The sequence below is a fragment of the Microtus pennsylvanicus genome, chromosome 9 (assembly GCF_037038515.1).
Source record: "Microtus pennsylvanicus isolate mMicPen1 chromosome 9, mMicPen1.hap1, whole genome shotgun sequence".
NCBI lineage: Eukaryota > Metazoa > Chordata > Mammalia > Rodentia > Cricetidae > Microtus > Microtus pennsylvanicus.
Genome location: NC_134587.1, coordinates 75,299,394 through 75,317,754, shown reverse-complemented (window position 1 = coordinate 75,317,754; position 18,361 = coordinate 75,299,394). Strand labels below are relative to the sequence as shown.

Genomic DNA, 18,361 nt, shown 5'->3' with positions numbered 1-18,361 from the left:
ATAGCACTGTTGTTTGACACCAGACATCATATAGTCTCTGTAGGGCATCTAACCAGAGCTGAGTACGTCCAGAACAAATTCAGTAACTTACACATTCTTGAATCTGAGTTCCAGAGAACCAGGCAAATTGTGGGACACAATAAATGTGACTTGAGCTAAAATGAGAAGTGACCCCAAGTTTGGATGTTTCCTTTCAGTGGGGAGTCCCCCCATTCCTGAGGTGCCAAGTTGCCAGCTGTGTCACGGAGTGGCAGTGAAGTCACAGAACCCCGTGAGGTGACGCATTGCCATGCTGGCAGGAGAGCAATAGGGGGGTGCAGGTCCGGAGAATCTTCACGCGGGTGTGGGGCGGGAGCAGGCACTCGGCAGCGGGCCCCACTTTTAAGCTTCCCGCAGGGTCCATCAGGCTGGGAAAATGCTCGGTAACTAGAAAGCTAGGAGCCACAAGGCCACGGGGCCACACAGCGTCAACTGCTCCGCACTTCCAGTCATTTCACTCTCCTGGCGTCATCTTATAGACCCTCACCGTCGGGCAATCCACAGCCATCCCGACCAACACCATAGGGCAGGCGGCTCCTCGGACCTCCCCAGCCGAAGGGAGATGGCCCGCGCTTTCTGAGGCGGAAACCATGGGCTTGGTATCACAGCAGTTGCTCTGGCCCACGCCGCAGCCTTAGGGCCTAACATCCGGCCCGCAGCGCTCAAAGAGCGAGGCCTTCGAACCAGCCCCGCCGGAAGGCACGGCCGGAAGGGGCGGGCACTGCGCCCGGTGGGGCCTTCGCGCCATGGCTTCTCGCGGCGTCGTTGGCCTCTTCTTGCTCTCCGCTCTCCCTCTCCTGTGTCTGGAGCTCCGGCGCGGGATCCCGAGCCTCGGTAAGTGTTGTCTCCCTGCCTCTCGGCGCTCACGGCTCACCTGGGTGGTGCGTGCAGTTCCTATCTGCCCATGGCGCCTCCGCGCGGCGTTGACTACAATTCCCAGAGTCCATCGCACCCGCTCCTTTTCCGGAGCCCCCTCCATTTCACGGGAAATGGTCTCTTGGGCTCTGGCCAGAGTCTACTTGGAAAGGGGATATGTGCGAGCTGTTGCACTTCAGAGTGTGATGACAGTGGGAAATAAATAGGCTGTTAGCATTGGGGCCTCCCGAGCATTGAGACTGAGTCCTGAAGTCGAGAAGCCGTCACCTGGAAAAGAGGGTGACGCGGAGGGGAATGTTCCAGGCGAAGCCCTTTGTGGCAAGCTCAAGGAATGGTAGAAGGGGAGTCCTCAAATAACATTTATTGAATCCTTATTCTAAGTCAGACACTGTTTGCAATCTCAGTCTCCATTACTGCTGGAAGGATTTGTAGGTACTGTTAACAAACACAACAACAAAAACCCACCCAAAAGAAAAACCAGCTCTCACCCCAGAGGGACTAAGAGTTTATTTTAGAGTCAAATGTTAATGTCCGTGGTTTTGGACCAGCACGGTTCCGCAGTCTTAAGAAGTTCGGAGCTAATCTTTTGTAAGGGGGCTTCTTTGGGGAAACTTGAGTCCACAGTACTGTTAAAGTTCTTATTCCGCCTTTGAGAATGTTGTGACCTTCTGAAGAGGGCAGGTGGCTTCTTGGAGGTAGTTCGGTTTTGGTTTTTCTTTGTGTGTGTGTGACAGAGAAGTAAACTAGGTTTAAGGTTGGCCTGCAACTTGAAGAAATGTCCTGCCTGAGGCCCCCAGGTGTTGAGGTGATAGGTGTCAAACATGCTTGGCTTACCCAGAGCTTTTTTTGTTTTGTTTTGTTTTGTTTTGATTTTCTGTGTTCCTCTCCCCCCCCCCCCCAAAAAAAAAAAAAACAGGGTTTCTCTGTGTTTAGCTTTGGTGCCCTTCCTGGGATTAGCTGTTGTAGACGGCTGGCCTCGAACTCACAGAGATCCGCCTGCCTCTGCTTCTCGAGTGCTGGGATTAAAGGCGTGCGCCACCACCACCTGGCTACCCAGCGCTTTTTAAACGGTCCTTCTGGATTCTGTGTGGACATGCTTTGGGTGGAAACTAGAGTGGAAAGTAGTGGGGCAAGTTGGGGTTTCCCATAGATAAATTGTTATGCCGATGGCCTGGACCAGGATAACAGAATGAATAGCAACTGTAGACAGAGTTGGGATATGGATGAAATGGATGAAGTAGAAAAGATAGACCTCTTGGATGGATAGTTGTGTTGTGTGTCCCGTCCCCCCACCCCCTTTCTGCCTCCCTCCTTAACCCCCCACTGGGTTTCTTTGTGTAACAGCTTTAGCTATTGCGGAACTCACTCAGTAGACCAGGCTGACCTCGAACTCATAGAAAACCATCTGCCTCTGCCTCCCAAGTGCTGGGATTAAATACGTGCACTCCCACGCCTCGCTCCTATGCATCTAAAGTTAATAATGTCCAAGCTAAATTCTGTTTCCTCCAGTCTTTTTCCTCATCAGCAAGGAGTCAGTGCCCAGAAACATATCTAGAGACAAGAAGTGAAAATACAATGTTCTTTAAAAAGTTATCATGGATGCCCAGTGGTGGTGGCGCGCACCTTTAATCCCAGCACTTGAGAGGCAGAGGCAGAGGCAGAGGTGGATCTCTGTGAATTCAAGGCCAACCTGGTCTATAGAGTTCCTGGACAGCCAGGACTGTTACACAGAGACACCCTTTCTTGAAAAATAAAACAAACACAAAATTATCTTGGAGTATAACAAGACTTTTCGAGCTTTTTTTCTCTTTTTGAATATTTTCTGTGTGTGTATTGATATGGGTGCTAGCAGGGGTTCATGGAAGTCAGAAGACAACCTTTTTTGATTTTTTTTTTTTTTGGTTTTTCGAGACAGGGTTTCTCTGTGGTTTTGGAGCCTGTCCTGGAACTAGCCCTTGTAGACCAGGCTGGTCTCGAACTCACAGAGATCCGCCTGCCTCTGCCTCCCGAGTGCTGGGATTAAAGGCGTGCGCCACCATCACCCGGCCCTTTTTTGAATAATTGATTTATTTTTATTTTATGTACATTGGTGTTTTGCCTACATTTATGTCTGTGTGAGGGTGCCGGATCCCCTGGAACTGGAGTTACCGACAGCTGTGAGCTGCTTTGTGGGTGCTGGGAATTGAACCTGGAACCTTTGGAAGAGCAGCCAGTGCTCTTAACCCCTGAGGCATTGCTCCAGCCCAGGGACGACTTTTGAAAGTCAGGTTTCTCCTTCAACCTTTCCGTGCGTTCTGAGGAGTCAAACTAATTCAGATTGTCAGGCTTGTGAACCGAGCACTTTTACCCTCGCTGGCCCAACAGGACTTTTATTTCAACAACAGCAAGAGCTCACACTGGTCACTGCAGGGTTGATGCGCTCTTGTCTTTCCACTGTGCGCTAATATTTGAGTCACAAGTCAGTGAGAAGGTCGTCATCTTGGATTGTGGGATCTGCTTCCCATCAGCACTGACCTCTGGTAACTTGAGGTTAGAGACCACCTCCGATTTGTCTCTGTTTCTAGACCTTATCACAATGGTTAAGAAAACTCAGCCAAGAGGTGGAGGAAATGCAGCTGGCCTTCTGGTGGAGGCCCCTACTTTGGGAAACTTCACTTAGCTCTGGAACCCTTTGCTGTGAAGTGGCAGCGGTTTTCTTTCCCATACGCTCCCTCCTTGGTTTCTTGGTGATCTGGTGCTAATATTTATGTCCACTTTAGGAACTGCATCCTTCCAGTGCAGCGGCTGCAATGCTGGGCAGCGTCCCAGTAGAGCACTCTTCATGGCTAGTGTTGCTCTACGGGTCTGTAATTCCTTCTTTAAATAGTCTTCAGCTGGGCTGGACAGATGGCTCAGTGGTTAAGAGCATTCTTCCAGAGGATCCGGGTTCAATTCCCAGCACCCATATGGCAGCTCTCAGCTGTCTGCAACTCCACTTCCAGGGGATCTGACACCCTCACAGACATATATGAATGCAAAACACCAATGCAGTGGAATAAAAATAAATAAATCATTAAAACCAAAAACCAAAAACAAGATAACCTTCAGTTAAAGGACCACTGGACCCAGACCTTATCATTGGGTAAAATGCTATTTGTGTGTCTGCCAAACTTTAAAAATAAAAAATAAAACCATTCTGGAATCAGGTTTCAGGGCCAAACAAAACCAACAACAACCTCCTGAAAACTCAGGGTGAGTTTTGATCCTACTGTACATCTCTTCCCCAGCATTTAACAAACTGTATTACACAGACTGCTACTCTAAACATTTTCCATTTTTTCATGTTTTGAGATGGAGTTTCCTTGTGTAGTCCTGGCTGTCCCAGAACTCGCTCTGTAGACCAGGCTGGCCTCAAACTCGCAGAGATCAGCCTGCCTCTGCTTTCCCCTAGCCCTGGGATAAAAGGTGTTGTGCCACTATGCCCAGCTGGTGGTCTTAACATTTTTGACAATTGAATGTTTGCCTAGGCTCTCAAAACTGTGTAGGACGTACTGAGTTGTTCCATGTCCCCCAGAGAAACACGGAAGTAGTGATTCTACATGTAAACGAGTAAGTGCCGGGAACTAGAGAAACAATGGCGCAGTGCAGCCCGGAGAAAGATTTTGGTGTTTTAGAGACTAGGCAGGAGTGCATGGCTCAGGGGAGAAAAGTATTCTAAGAAGACAGGTGGCTAAGGCCCAGAACCAAATCAGTAAAGAAGCAAATAGGCATTTTGGGCCAGCAGGATGGCGCCACTGGTAATGATGCTTCCTGCCAAGCTCGTGACCAGAGTTGCATTCCTGAAACCCATGTGAAGGGAAGAGAGAACTGAGTCTTGCAAGTTGTCCTCTGACCTCATGTGCCTGGGAGGATGCACTCTGCCCAACCCCCAGTACCCCAAAAGACCAATTCTTGAAAAATGAATGTAGTCATTTTTTTTGAATGACTATTATTTATTTAATTATATATACAGTGTTCTGCCTGCATGTATGCCTGCAGGCCAGAAGAGGGCACTAGAAATTATTACAAATGGCTATAAACCACCACGTGGGTGCTGGGGATTGAACTCAGGACCTCTGGAAGAGCAGTCAGTGCTCTTAACCTCTGAGCCATCTCTCCAATCCCATGGAATGACTATCTAAAATAGTACTGGAATTGGGCAAGACACTACTGTCAATCTTACTTATAAGCAAATCAAATCTTATGCATTACTAATTCTCATAATATTTATAATACAGCTGAACACTGTCTTCTTAAAACAGGATGTTCCTTCAGAATTATTTTCTTTTTTTATTTTGTTTTCACTCAGAATTATTTTCTGTTCGTTGTGGCTGTGACGGCCAGGTTGAATTGTAGGGCCCCAGGAGGCTCAGGAAGAGTCAGTCCCCACATTCTTTAGCATCTCCTGTGCTCTCTGGGGCAAACAGTCCTTTATTATTAGTAGCAAGGAGAGTGAGAATTTTTCAAAGAAAAGTGTTTCTTTTAAACTTCTCTTTCTAAGGAATTAAAGATCTCATCTTGCTGAGTGGCCGGATATTCCTGTTGCTTGCCCTGCTGACCCTCGTCATTTCTGTGGCCACCTCCTGGTTTAACTCACCTAAACCTTCCCGAGTTCACGTGAAAGGTATGTTTATTACTTATGTTACCTTTACAATTTTTTTTTACTCAAAAAATAAAAAGTAACCTTTTCTACTCAAATTTCTTCCTTTTGTTTATTCTACAATAAGAACGATTTAACCATCAATTTACGATGTGTAATGTTCAGTGAGAATCTGTTCTCTCCTTCCATCATGTGGGCTCCGGGGGTGGAGCTAAGGTCTTAAGGGTTTGGCAGTAAGGTCTTTACCCACTGGGCTGTCTTGCCACCCTTAGGTGCCATGGCATAGAGAGACGGCAGTGCGTAAGACCACGGGCTGCTCTTCTAGAGGACCTGAGCTCTGTTTCCCACACCTACATTTTCTCGCAGCTGTCTGTAATGCTAGCTCCTGGGGATCGGACACCCTTTTCTGGCCTCCATGGCTCTGTACGGATGTAGCACACACACATACATGTCATACACATAAAATTAAAAACAAAGCCAAACAAAACAAAAAGCTGTATTCTATGTGGCCTTAATACAGATTACATTTAAAATTAATAGCTGTTTTTAAATGTAGTTAACAAAAGCGGCCCAGTAATGAATTTGTTTTTGTTTTTTAAGATAGAGTGTTCTATAACTCAAGCTGGCTTGGTACTTCCTACATCGCTAAGGATGACTTTGAACTTCTAATCCTCCTGCCTCTTTCCCCTGACTGCTGAGATCACAGCGTGCACCAACAAGCCTGGTCATATGTGTTACCTAGCGTTTTGTGTGTGCTAGGCAAGTACTCTACTAAGCAGGCTACACCCTCAGCCTCTGTAATTTATTGCTATTAAAATATAAATAAATACAATGGGTGGTATAAATTAAAGTCTTTTTTTTAAAAAAAAGAAAAGATTTACTTATTTATTATGTATAGTGTTCTGCCTATATGTCTGCCTGTAGGCCAGAAGAGGGCACCAGATCTCATTACAGGTGGTTGTGAAGCCACCATATGGTTGCTGGGAATTGAAGTCAGGACCTCTGGAAGAAGGAGCAGTGCTCTTAACTGCTGAGCCATCTCTCCAGCCCTAAATTAAAGCTTTTTCACATTAACCAGCCCCCCCCCCAAAAAAAACATAATTGCAAAAGATTATTCAACCCCATAATATAAGATAACGTGGGTGCTTTGGTGATTCCCAATCATAGATTTTGTATTTTCTCTGCTTTGATCTCTTAAACTTCAGAGTACTCAGTTTGGAAATTAAGCAAGAACATTGTAACTTCCATTAGGGATTTTATGTGAGTTGTATTTCCAGGGTGTATGTGACCTCAGCTGTTGAAGCATTAATAGCATGTGTGCCCTGGTTTCAGTCCTTAACACTCCCCCAAAAAATTAAATAAAAATGTGAAAGTGTGTTGCTGTGGAGAAGATGGTTTGCTGCTTCCGTTGCTCCACCAGCCCCTGAGGTGCGCTGTTTATAAATATGGAAATGTGCCTGGTGGTCCCTGCCCTCGGAAGGGGTTCATTCGCATCATTTGAGTGTGAGTCACGAGGCTCAGGTATGGGTTGATAGGTTATTGGCATAATCTTCACTGAAGGCTGATGCTACATAATATGTAATAAAAAAATGTGTTCAGGCTGGGTATGGTGGCCCAAGCTGCTGTCATCATAGTGACTGGAAGCTGAGGCAGCAGGATATCCAGTTATAGGCCAGTCAGGGTTACAGGAAGAAATTTGTTAATTTGTTATATATAATAATAAATGTTTGTGAATTGTTTCAGAACAAAATTTTTGCTTGGCACTGGTGGCGCACGCCTTTCATCCCGGCACTTGGGAGGAGGAGGCAGGCAGATCTCTGTGAGTTTGAGGCCAGCCTGGTCTACAAGAGCTAGTTCCAGGACAGTCTCCAAAGCTACAGAGAAACCCTGTCTCAAAAAAACAAAACAAACAAAAAACTATTGGATAGAGTTCATACGCAAATGACTTCGTTTTTGCTGGTTGAATGTACCTCATTTTCATTATTTGAAAAAATATGTAGTGCTTTGAAATGTTCAAATGTAGTCTTTTTTTTTTTTTTTTTGGTTTTTCGAGACAGGGTTTCTCTGTGGCTTTGGAGCCTGTCCTGGAACTAGCTCTGTAGACCAGGCTGGTCTCGAATTCACAGAGATCCGCCTGCCTCTGCCTCCCGAGTGCTGGGATTAAAGGCGTGCGCCACCATCGCCCGGCCAAATGTAGTCTTTTAACATGTTAAAAATCTATAGATTAGTTTTTTAGAGAAAATGTATTTGATTCTTTGATACTTGAGAATGAAAAAGTCCTTTTATGTTTTGGTGTCAGAAGGAGAAGAGAATGAGAAAAGGCAACGACTCGTGAGGAAAAAGCAACAGGAGGCCCAGGGTGAGCAGGTAAGGCTCGGCTCTCAGGACTCCTGTGGGTGCTGTTGCTGTGTCTGTGCTCAGAGGTCTTTGTGTGAACGGTTACTAAGATGGTGCCCTCCCTCCTCCGAAACTAGCTTTCTTGTACTGCAGGCTGACTTTGAATTTAGAAAGTGACTAAGGCTGACCCTGGATGCTGTTCTTCTGCCTCCTCTCCCTAAATGCTGACCCTTTAAAATTAGAATTAACAATCCTTATTAATTACATTATATTCTTGTGTCTGTGTGGGTCCCAGGGATTGAACTTTGGCGGGTGACCAGGCTTGATGGCAGGTGCCTTTATCACTTTGACAGTTGCGCTTGCCTTGACCACTGTTGTAGCCAGTGCTGGCCACGATTTCAGGATCCTCCTGCCTCAGTTCTCAGCTGGAGTGCTGAGATCAAAGGTGTGTACCACCATGACATCCTTGTTTTACACCTGTAATTTTTTTTTTTTTGTTATCTCAGAGTCTTGGTGACTGTTCTGTTGCTGAGAAGAGATACTATAACCAAGGCAACTCCTATAATTGAAAGCATTTAGTTGGGGGCTGGCTTACAGTTTCAGAGGCTTAGTCCATGATCATCATGGCTGGGAGCATGGTGTCAGGGAAGTGTGGTGCTGTAGAAGTAGCTGATCTCAGGGAGCGGGCAGAGTGAGAGAAGCTGGGCCTGGCATGGGCTTTTGAAACCTCACAGCTCACCCCCACTGGCACACCGCCTCTAATGAGGCCACACCTCCTATTCAAAGTTATGATTCTATCTTAGGGTCACTGTTGTGATGATGAAACACTATGACCACAGCGCCTCTTATTAAGGAAAGCATTTAACTTGCTTTCAGGTTCGGAGGTTCAGTCCATTGTCATCACGGTGGGAAGCATTGTGGCACGCAGGCAGACATGGTGCTGGAGAGGTAGCTGAGAGTCCTACATCCTGATCAGCAGGCAGCAGGACAAGAGAGTCTGGGCCTGGCTTGAGCTTCTGAACTGTTCACAGCCCATCCCCAGTGACATACCTCCCCCAACAAGACCTAATAGTGCACTTGCAATAGTGCCACCCCTAATGACTAAGCCTTCAGGTGTGAGCCTGTGGGGCCGTTCCTATTACAACCACCACCTATGGAGCCATTCTTATTCAAACCGCCACAAGTTTCAAGCCTTGCTCTTGATTTATGACTTTACAGACAATGTGAACAGTGTAGTAATAACACTTTTTTTCTTGAACAGGCCAGCAGATATATACAGAATGTTTTAAAACCTCAGCAGGAAATGAAATTGAAGAGACTAGAAGAACGGTTTTATCAGATGACGGGTGAAACCTGGAAATTAACTCCTGGCCACAAACTTGAGGTTGGAAATGCTGGTGTAATATTTTGAATTTTATTATTTGTTTCTTGGTGGTGGTGTGTGTGTCTGTAGACCAGACTGGCCTTGAACTCACAAAGATCTGCCTGCCCCCGACTCCAGAATGCTGGGATCAAAGGTGTGCACCACCACCGCCTAGTGCGGTTCTTAGAAGGTTAGTAGGTGAGGAAGTAAGGAGTTACTGAGCCTGTATTTGAAAACTCCATTAGTGTTTGGTTGATACCCCGTGAGGCCTGCTCTTTTCTGGGGCAAGATGTGGGGGTGGGGACTGGGAGTAGTGAAGGGCGGGGGTTGCAGTTGGGATGTATGAGAGAATATAAAAATGAAAAAAGAAACTTCCTCCTTAAATTATGTGGCTGAGGAGGAAGTTTTGGTAAGGTATGCTAATTGCTTTAGAGAACACCTTAAGGAATTATTTTTGTTCAGTTTCACAGAAGTTAGTCCGCTCTGGTTGGAGGGTGTGGCTGTAGCAGGGAGAAGGAGATGGAAGGCAAAGGGTGCAGTCAAGGACGTCAGTTCAGACAGAGCTCCAGGGACTTGTTCCCAGTGACCTGTTTCCTCCGCTTCAGCCCACTCCCCATCTCTCCACACTTCCCAAAAAGTCATCCTATTCTGGATCCATTGGCATCCTTTTTTATGTCATGGGATTGTTCAGAGACACTTGGAGGCGGGCTTTACTAATCCTGTGGAGATGTTGTATCCAGGTGGCCAGTGGAGCAACTGTAGTAAATGATACCATAAAGTGTAAGGTGCTGCAGGAGGTAATAGTGTAAGGTGTAAGGTGCTGCAGTAGATAATAGTGTAAAGTGTAAGGTGCTGCAGTAGATAATAGTGTAAAGTGTAAGGCTGCAGTAGATAATAGTGTAAAGTGTAAGGCTGCAGTAGATAATAGTGTAAAGTGTAAGGTGCTGCAGGAGGTAATAGTGTAAAGTGTAAGGTGCTGCAGTAGATAATAGTGTAAAGTGTAAGGTGCTGCAGTAGATAATAGTGTAAAGTGTAAGGCTGCAGTAGATAATAGTGTAAAGTGTAAGGTGCTGCAGTAGATAATAGTGTAAAGTGTAAGGTGCTGCAGTAGATAATAGTGTAAAGTGTAAGGTGCTGCAGTAGATAATAGTGTAAAGTGTAAGGCTGCAGTAGATAATAGTGTAAAGTGTAAGGCTGCAGTAGATAATAGTGTAAGGTGCTGCAGTAGATAATAGTGTAAAGTGTAAGGCTGCAGTAGATAATAGTGTAAGGTGCTGCAGTAGATAATAGTGTAAAGTGTAAGGTGCTGCAGTAGATAATAGTGTAAAGTGTAAGGCTGCAGTAGATAATAGTGTAAAGTGTAAGGCTGCAGTAGATAATAGTGTAAAGTGTAAGGCTGCAGTAGATAATAGTGTAAGGTGCTGCAGTAGATAATAGTGTAAAGTGTAAGGTGCTGCAGTAGATAATAGTGTAAAGTGGAAGGCTGCAGTAGATAATAGTGTAAAGTGTAAGGCTGCAGTAGATAATAGTGTAAGGTGCTGCAGTAGATAATAGTGTAAAGTGTAAGGTGCTGCAGTAGATAATAGTGTAAAGTGGAAGGCTGCAGTAGATAATAGTGTAAAGTGGAAGGCTGCAGTAGATAATAGTGTAAGGTGCTGCAGTAGATAATAGTGTAAAGTGTAAGGTGCTGCAGTAGATAATAGTGTAAAGTGTAAGGTGCTGCAGTAGATAATAGTGTAAAGTGTAAGGCTGCAGTAGATAATAGTGTAAGGTGCTGCAGTAGATAATAGTGTAAAGTGTAAGGTGCTGCAGTAGATAATAGTGTAAAGTGTAAGGCTGCAGTAGATAATAGTGTAAAGTGTAAGGCTGCAGTAGATAATAGTGTAAAGTGTAAGGTGCTGCAGTAGATAATAGTGTAAAGTGTAAGGCTGCAGTAGATAATAGTGTAAAGTGTAAGGCTGCAGTAGATAATAGTGTAAGGTGCTGCAGTAGATAATAGTGTAAAGTGTAAGGTGCTGCAGTAGATAATAGTGTAAAGTGTAAGGCTGCAGTAGATAATAGTGTAAAGTGTAAGGCTGCAGTAGATAATAGTGTAAAGTGGAAGGCTGCAGTAGATAATAGTGTAAAGTGTAAGGCTGCAGTAGATAATAGTGTAAAGAATAAAATGTTGCACTTTCTGGAATACTTTGCCTTTTAGCGTGAAGTTACTGTGTAGTTGAGTCTAAATTAGAAAACCTGGATGTTTAATAGAACATTATATTTATACTCTGATTATATTTAGCTATGGATGTTTTGGAGTCACATACTGAGACATTTTTTTACATACATGTTGTCTTGTGACTTCCTGGGGAGGCTAAAGCAAGTGCCTATTCACCTGAGATAAGGGCGTGAGTGAATGGCCAAGGAAATGACTCCATCAGTCTAGTGTGTGAGCCAGTGACTTACAGGAGTGTAGGTGAGCACCTCTGCCCAGGAGAACAGCCAGCTGCATCCAGTCACTCAAAAGCTGGTGGTTCCCCAGCGAAAGCACGCTTGCCAGGCAGAGGCAGGAGATGCTGAGGTTCAGGGCCAGCCCGGACTCCATGCAGGCCAGCTAGGGCTGCCTCCCAAGTTCTGTACCAAAACACAAACCAGAACCAAGAGGAGCAGGGCTTTGTCAGTGCTTCTTAGCTGGGAAATGGGGATGGGATGATGGGGCCTTGGAGCTAGATAAAGGCAGGTTCCGGAGCTCATTAGGCCTCCTGTTTTCTTGTCCAAAGAGATTGTGCGTTAGCTTTCTGCATCTAAAAATGACAGTTAAAAAAAAAAACAACACAACAAACTAACCATTGTGAATAGTCTAGTTGACAGAACATGCTTCTTTAGAATTGTGCGGTTGTTTTTGACCAGGGGGATGAAGATTTGGTGCTTGGAAATTCAAGCCAGACATCTTTTGAAACAGCAAACAGGGAAGCAGCCAGAAGACGGAACTTGCCCAAGCTTTTAACTGAAGTCTCACCACCTGCTCCACAGCCCGCCAAGAAGGAGGTTTGTGTGCATCCCTCACTGAGTGTGTTCTCTGGAGAGGTGGCTACTAAGGAGGAAGAGGATGGCTTTTAACACAGATGCTGTCTTAGCACCTTGCAGAGGGTCAGCTGCACAGATCCTTGGTCCTGTTTAATAGCAAAAGTCTGGACCAAATTTAGAGGAAAGCTAGAAGATAAATGATGGTGTAGAGATGGAAAGGACAGTGCTCACGGAGGGAAGCCTTTCTCCTGGGGGTCTTCAGACGGGCTGTGTCCTGAGAGTGGTCTACACCGTCTACAGGCTGGATACCCTCATTTGACATGCCTGCGGTCACAAGTATTTCAGACTTTAGGATATATTCATGTATATATTGAGATACTGGGATAGAGCACAAGTATAAAGACATTCATTTCTATATGCCTTATTTACATAAACTGAAGAAGTTTAGTCAGTGTCTCTAAGTTTTCTGTGCATAATGGCACGGAATTATGTTTCTGCCTCCTAGGTGCTGGGACGACAGCCTGCACTGCTACCGAGGCTTTTCCTGTTTCTTTAAATAGTGCATTTTTACATAATATCCTAGAACATCTTAAAAGACAGATTTTAGGGAAGCATGCTGGCGGTTGTTTGCAGGGCCTGATGCATGCTAGGCAAGCACTCAATAACTGAGCTGCCTCTCCCAGTGTGAACTCCCTCTCATTTATTTTTTGAGACAGAATTTGAGATTAAAAAAATATATGTATTTGCTGTATGTGAGCATACATGAGACTGTCAAGGCCTGAGTACAATCTATGGGAAATCATTTCTTTGGGGATTGAACCCAGGTTGTCAGCAGGTATCTTAGTCAGTGTTCTGTTGCTGTGAAGAGACACCATGACCATGCAACTCTTTGGGTTTCTCTGTACTGCCCTGACTGTCCTGAAACTCACTCTGTAGACCAGAATTCTGGAGTGCTGGGATTAAAGGTGTGTGCCACCACACCCAGCTCTATTGTAAACTTTAAAAAACTTGTATAAAAATTACAGTAGTAATTGTGTGTGAATAGATGTATACACGTGCAACAGTCAGGATAGCTTTGCACGAGTTGTTTCACTTTTTCCACCATGTGGGTCCTAGGAATCAAATCAAATCAGCTTTAATCGCGTCATCAGACAGACCTCACTGAATTTGATAGAGGTCTATACAAAGAAGCCTTTTAAACCGAGATGCCTGGAACCTACTGCAGAGGACTCTTCTTAAGAGTTCTCACTTCTTGGAAATGTTTTTTACTTTCCTTTCATTAACACGCAGCTTTCTTTAGGTTCCTGATTTACCTGACGAACCATCAGAAACAGCTGAGGAGGTACGTTTCTCGTCTCCATTTCCTTTGATGTCATCAGGTAGGTTAAGTCCTACTGTCCCTGGGTTTAGAGAGAAGAGCAGGTTCCCGTGGCTGACTCGGAGTCACGTCAGGATGGCATCAGGCTCAGCCAAGAGCTGCTGTGGGAGGCAGTCTGCTGAGTTGTCTTGTAGAGCACACCCACTTCAGGACCAGTAAGTCGGCGCTTACCACAGAACAGCAGCATTGAGACGGGCGGGTGGCTTCACCCTGGTCCCCATTTAAACTGAAACTGCAGCTGCGTGTGCATTTTAAAGAGTGGCTCACTGTTGCTGGGCTGGGGCGGGACAGATAGCCCATCTGCCTCAGCATGGAGGGAGCCTGTCTTGTTTTCTGCCATTGGCTGTCTTAGTTATAGGTGATCGTCTGATGCAGGGGGACCACGTGTCTTTAGAGCCATGAAGTTACTGGGCAAAATGTCAGGAAAGAGAACTGCCCGTGTGTCCTCAAAAAAACAGGTTTTGAAACAGTCATGCCGCTAATAGTCTGTTTTCTCAACACATTTGTAACATTTAAGTTTGGAACTTTGTATATCTTAGGAAAATCTGAAAGTTAGTCACAGGTAAAAGACAACTGAAGAAAGCAATCTATTGCTTTCAATGGAACATTGGAGTTCCTAACCGGGCTTTTGTTCTTGATATAAGGTTTGCTTTGTAGTCCAGACTGACCTCAAATTTGCAATCTTCTTGACTCAGCTCCTGTGTGGCTTACCTGAATATTTGTATTCTCCAGGTAGTTACTGTTGCCCTTCGATGCCCAAGTGGGCGTGTTTTGAGGAGGAGATTTTTCAAGTCTTGGAATTCACAGGTGAGGAAATCAAATATTGACTTATCAAATTTGTCAATAGTGTGTTCAAATGTAGTGGGATCTGTTACCACATAGACAATGTGGATATTCTGCATTGCGTAAGGTTTGATAATTTCTTTGAATTGTGATCTCTACATTTGTACTTTTTTCCTATTTTTTTCTTCCTTTTTAGTGTTAAGGATAGTCTTCCTCTGTCCCACGGCCAGCTCTCAAATAAACAACATGGAGACTTAATAACAATAAAGCTTCAGCTGATAGGCTTGTTACTAACTAGCTCTTACAACTGAAATTAACCCATTTTTACCAATCTACATTTTGTCTTTATTGCCTTTACTCTGTACTGCCCATACTGCTTCCTCTGTGTCTGGTGACTCTGCTTCTTCCCAGCATTCTGTGTGCCTGGAAATCCTGCCTAACTATTAGCCATTCAGCTTTTTATTAACCCAATCAGAATGACACATCTTTAGTGTACAAAAAGATTTTCCACAACACAATAGATCTAAGGCTTCAAGCAGGCATTCTCTTACTGAGCTATATTTCCTTGGTTGTTTAATTACATGTTAGTTCGTGGGGGAAAATGGTGGTTTTAAGCCCTAGAACTCACCGTGTAGTCAAGGCTGGACTGAGCTGTGTCAGCTTCCCAAATGCTTGGATTGCAGGCAATGAGATACTACACCTGGCAGAAAAATAGTTATACTGGGGCTGGAGAGATGGCTCAGACGTTAAGAGCACTGTCTGCTCTTCCGGAGGTCCTGAGTTCAATTCCCAGCAACTGGCTCCGAACCATCTATAAAGAGATCTGGCGCCCTCTTCTGGCGTGTGGAGGCAGAAAGTTGTATACATAATAAATTAAAAATAAATAAATAAATAAAAATAGTTATACTGGGGCTGCAGGTATAAGAGTGCAGTCCTCCTACCTCGGGGGTTATGCATATGACACCTGGAAGGATTGGGTTTGGAGCCAGTTAGACCCTGACTCAGAACCACCACCAACAGAAAGAGGTTTTTGTTTGTTTTTTGAGACATGGTTTCTCTGTAGCCCTGGCTGTCCTGGAATTTACTTTGTAGACCAGGCTGACCTCAAACTCTCGGAGATCTACCTGCCTCTGCCTCCCAAGTACTGGCATTAAAGGCGTGTGCTACCATTGCCTGGCAGAAAGATGTAATGTTGGAAGTGTAAACTTAGTGGCAGAGCGAGTGCTTAACATGTGCAAAAGACGTGGGTTCAATTCCTACGCTTCTAAAAATGTCTTAATTAAAATTATTACATATTTATTATATAGATCAGCAGTGGTTAGCAATTCAAGGGATTATTTGATACTTTGGTCCCTTGGAACATTATATCTTTGTCATGTGTCTGTTTTTTGTCGTTGAGACACAGGCTGGTCTCAATCCCTGTAACTTGGCTCCTGTAGTCCTCCAGCTACAGTTTGAGTAGCTGGGACTACAGCTGTATAGAAATACATCCAACTTATTTTTCTTTTCAAAGCAGAACATGCTTTAACAGTTCATGTTTTGAGGCAAATGAGCTTTCAAAAGGATCTGAAAATTTTTATGCCTACTTTTTTCTTTTTTGTGGTGCTGGACTTTGAACCCAGTGTGTAGATGGTAATCTTTATGGACAGTTACAGGAATGGCCTACAGTAAGTTGGGCTTTGTCTCAGGGGCCCAAGTATGTCTCTTTTGACAAAGCTCCTTTGTGATTTTGATGTGTTCTGTTGACTTAGATTTTGACTCAAATTTTTGTTTCCAAATGTCTTTTGTTCTCAACATTTCATCGAATATTCTCCATCCCCTACTTAGGGATGAGGCTCTGTTGGTAGGCCTGCACTCTCTCTCAAATGAAGGCATTCAAGGTTATTCATGTCTCCAAATGCATGGCATACTGCTCTTCCTTAAAGTCTAGACGGTTTCTTTGAAGATGTGGAAAGTACTTCTCGTTCCTCGGGACATGATTACAGAGTGACAACTGTTTAATGTCATAATGAGACAGATTCTGTAGGAACCTTTAGTCTAATACTAAAGTCTTTTTTCTTCTAGGTCTTATTTGACTGGATGATGAAAATTGGGTACCACAAATCCCTATACAGCCTTTCCACTTCCTTTCCCAGACGACCTCTGGAAGCGGACGGAGGCTTGTCACTGGAGGACATAGGGATAACTGTGGACACTGTACTTAATGTGGAAGAGAAAGAACAGAGTGGCCAGTAAAATTAGAACTACCTGTTGTCCTTCGAGTCGTATGACCTCACCGGCAGCGCTCACATTAAAGCCATGCTGTACGTTGTGCTCCTCTTGTTCATAGGAGCATACCTACATACAATGGAAGAGGATTGCTTGATATGGAAAGCTTTGTGGACTGTACCATCTTACAGTGTACCCAAGTGAGAACAAGGTAAAAAGGATGCAAGACATCTGACAGGTCTGGGCCAGGCAAGGGGGCACATGCCCCCTGGAAAGTCTGAGTTAGACCGTCTTAAAACAAAACAACTAGCTGATAAAGAACTGTGATTTCTGCTTCTTGAATCTACAGTATTTAACAATTCAGCCAAACCCTTCAAATCTTCAAGTAGGAATACTGATTTCACTGTATTTCTAGAAACTTAAAAAAAAAAGATTTTAAAGAAATTTCAGAGTGGACTGATTCTGTGTAGTTTTGACCTAAATCTGAGGGTGAAGTTTTTGCCACAGGAACTTTGGGGACACACTGAAACTGCAGTAAGCATGGTCGTTGTTGGTCGGTGCATTTTGTGGGAACACACTTTTACTGGAAGTCAGAGTTTGAGCTTATTTTTGCTCTCAAAGTTTTTGACTACAAGCTAGAGATTCTGACCAATTAGTATTTTGGATGTAGAGGTGAATCTGCTCCACCTGGACCAAAGGTCGGAGAATTCAAGTCTCCTTCTATCATGTTAATAAAGTCTGTTGCCCCTCCTCCTCCTTTTGGAGTGAAGTATATAAGCGTGTAGAAAATAAACGAGGCGGATTCAGTATTCACTGAATGTCCCTCCTATTGCTATTCTGTTTGTCTTTTATCTCTCTTCCTTTTACTTAATAACCCTAATCCTCATGCTCTTACCCTGGAATGCACGAGAAGCTGGTCTTTGACAGTATCTGGAGTGTGAGCTGTTGTATGCACTGATACCCTTAGAGTCTGTCTTTAGAGATCTTTCTTAACCTTTGATATTTTGGAGATGGGGTCTCATAGAGTCCGGGGTGATCTTGAACTCTCCTGGATCCTCCTGTCCCCCATCCCAAGTGTTAGGATTACAGGCCTAAACCACTGCTCCCAGTTTATGAAGTGGTAGGATTTCATTATGCCCAGTAAAGTCTATACTAACTACATTCCAGCCCCATATTTCCTATCTTTCAATTTCCAAGCTACCCAAGTCTTTGCTTTTGGCGTTTGTCTTAATCACTCTACAGCTACATTTAGAGAGGCTAGAGCCGGTATTCATGACCTTGGAATAGTAACCATCACTGCTGATCTGAACTCAGATCAGTTCATTACTATTTCTAGGTTAAGGGAGATCCAGATAACCTGTCTTGGCTTTTAAAGTTTCTTGTTTATTTAGTCTATCGTTATTAAAGCAGACAGTCCAAATTTTGTACTTAAAATTATGAACAAATCAACACAAACCACCCAATGAAATGTTTAGAAATGTAAAAAATGGCTCTTTAATGGTCTAAAAGTTATCAACAAATATTCGATTTTGTTCTGCTTCTAAATGTAAACTATAAACAAACATTGTATAACCTGGACCTGAATATAAGGCCTGCAGTGAGTGAGCACCCGTAAACTCAGAAGTATAGCTGCTTCTTTTTATTACACATCAGATATCTGTGGCACGGCAGGTGCCCCACACTGTAATCCTAGCACTCGGGAGGTAGAGTCAGGAGAACCAAGAGCTCAAGCTCATCTGGACTATATGAGACC

The 18,361-nt window shown here is 44.2% G+C and overlaps 1 protein-coding gene and 1 long non-coding RNA gene across 2 annotated transcripts in view; one reads left to right on the top strand and one right to left on the bottom strand.

The window, feature by feature from the left end:
• The window catches only part of LOC142857736 (uncharacterized), a 507,050-nt gene that overhangs the window by 47,452 nt on the left and 441,237 nt on the right, over positions 1-18,361 (bottom strand). The gene's annotated exons all lie outside the window — the stretch shown is intronic.
• Ubxn8 (UBX domain protein 8) lies at positions 462-17,443 on the top strand. Its single transcript, XM_075986514.1, has 8 exons — positions 462-873; positions 5,435-5,557; positions 7,833-7,900; positions 9,132-9,254; positions 12,123-12,260; positions 13,540-13,581; positions 14,350-14,424; positions 16,465-17,443. Exons 1-8 carry the CDS (start codon positions 786-788, stop codon positions 16,633-16,635), a joined length of 828 nt encoding a protein of 275 aa, XP_075842629.1. The 5' UTR covers positions 462-785; the 3' UTR covers positions 16,636-17,443.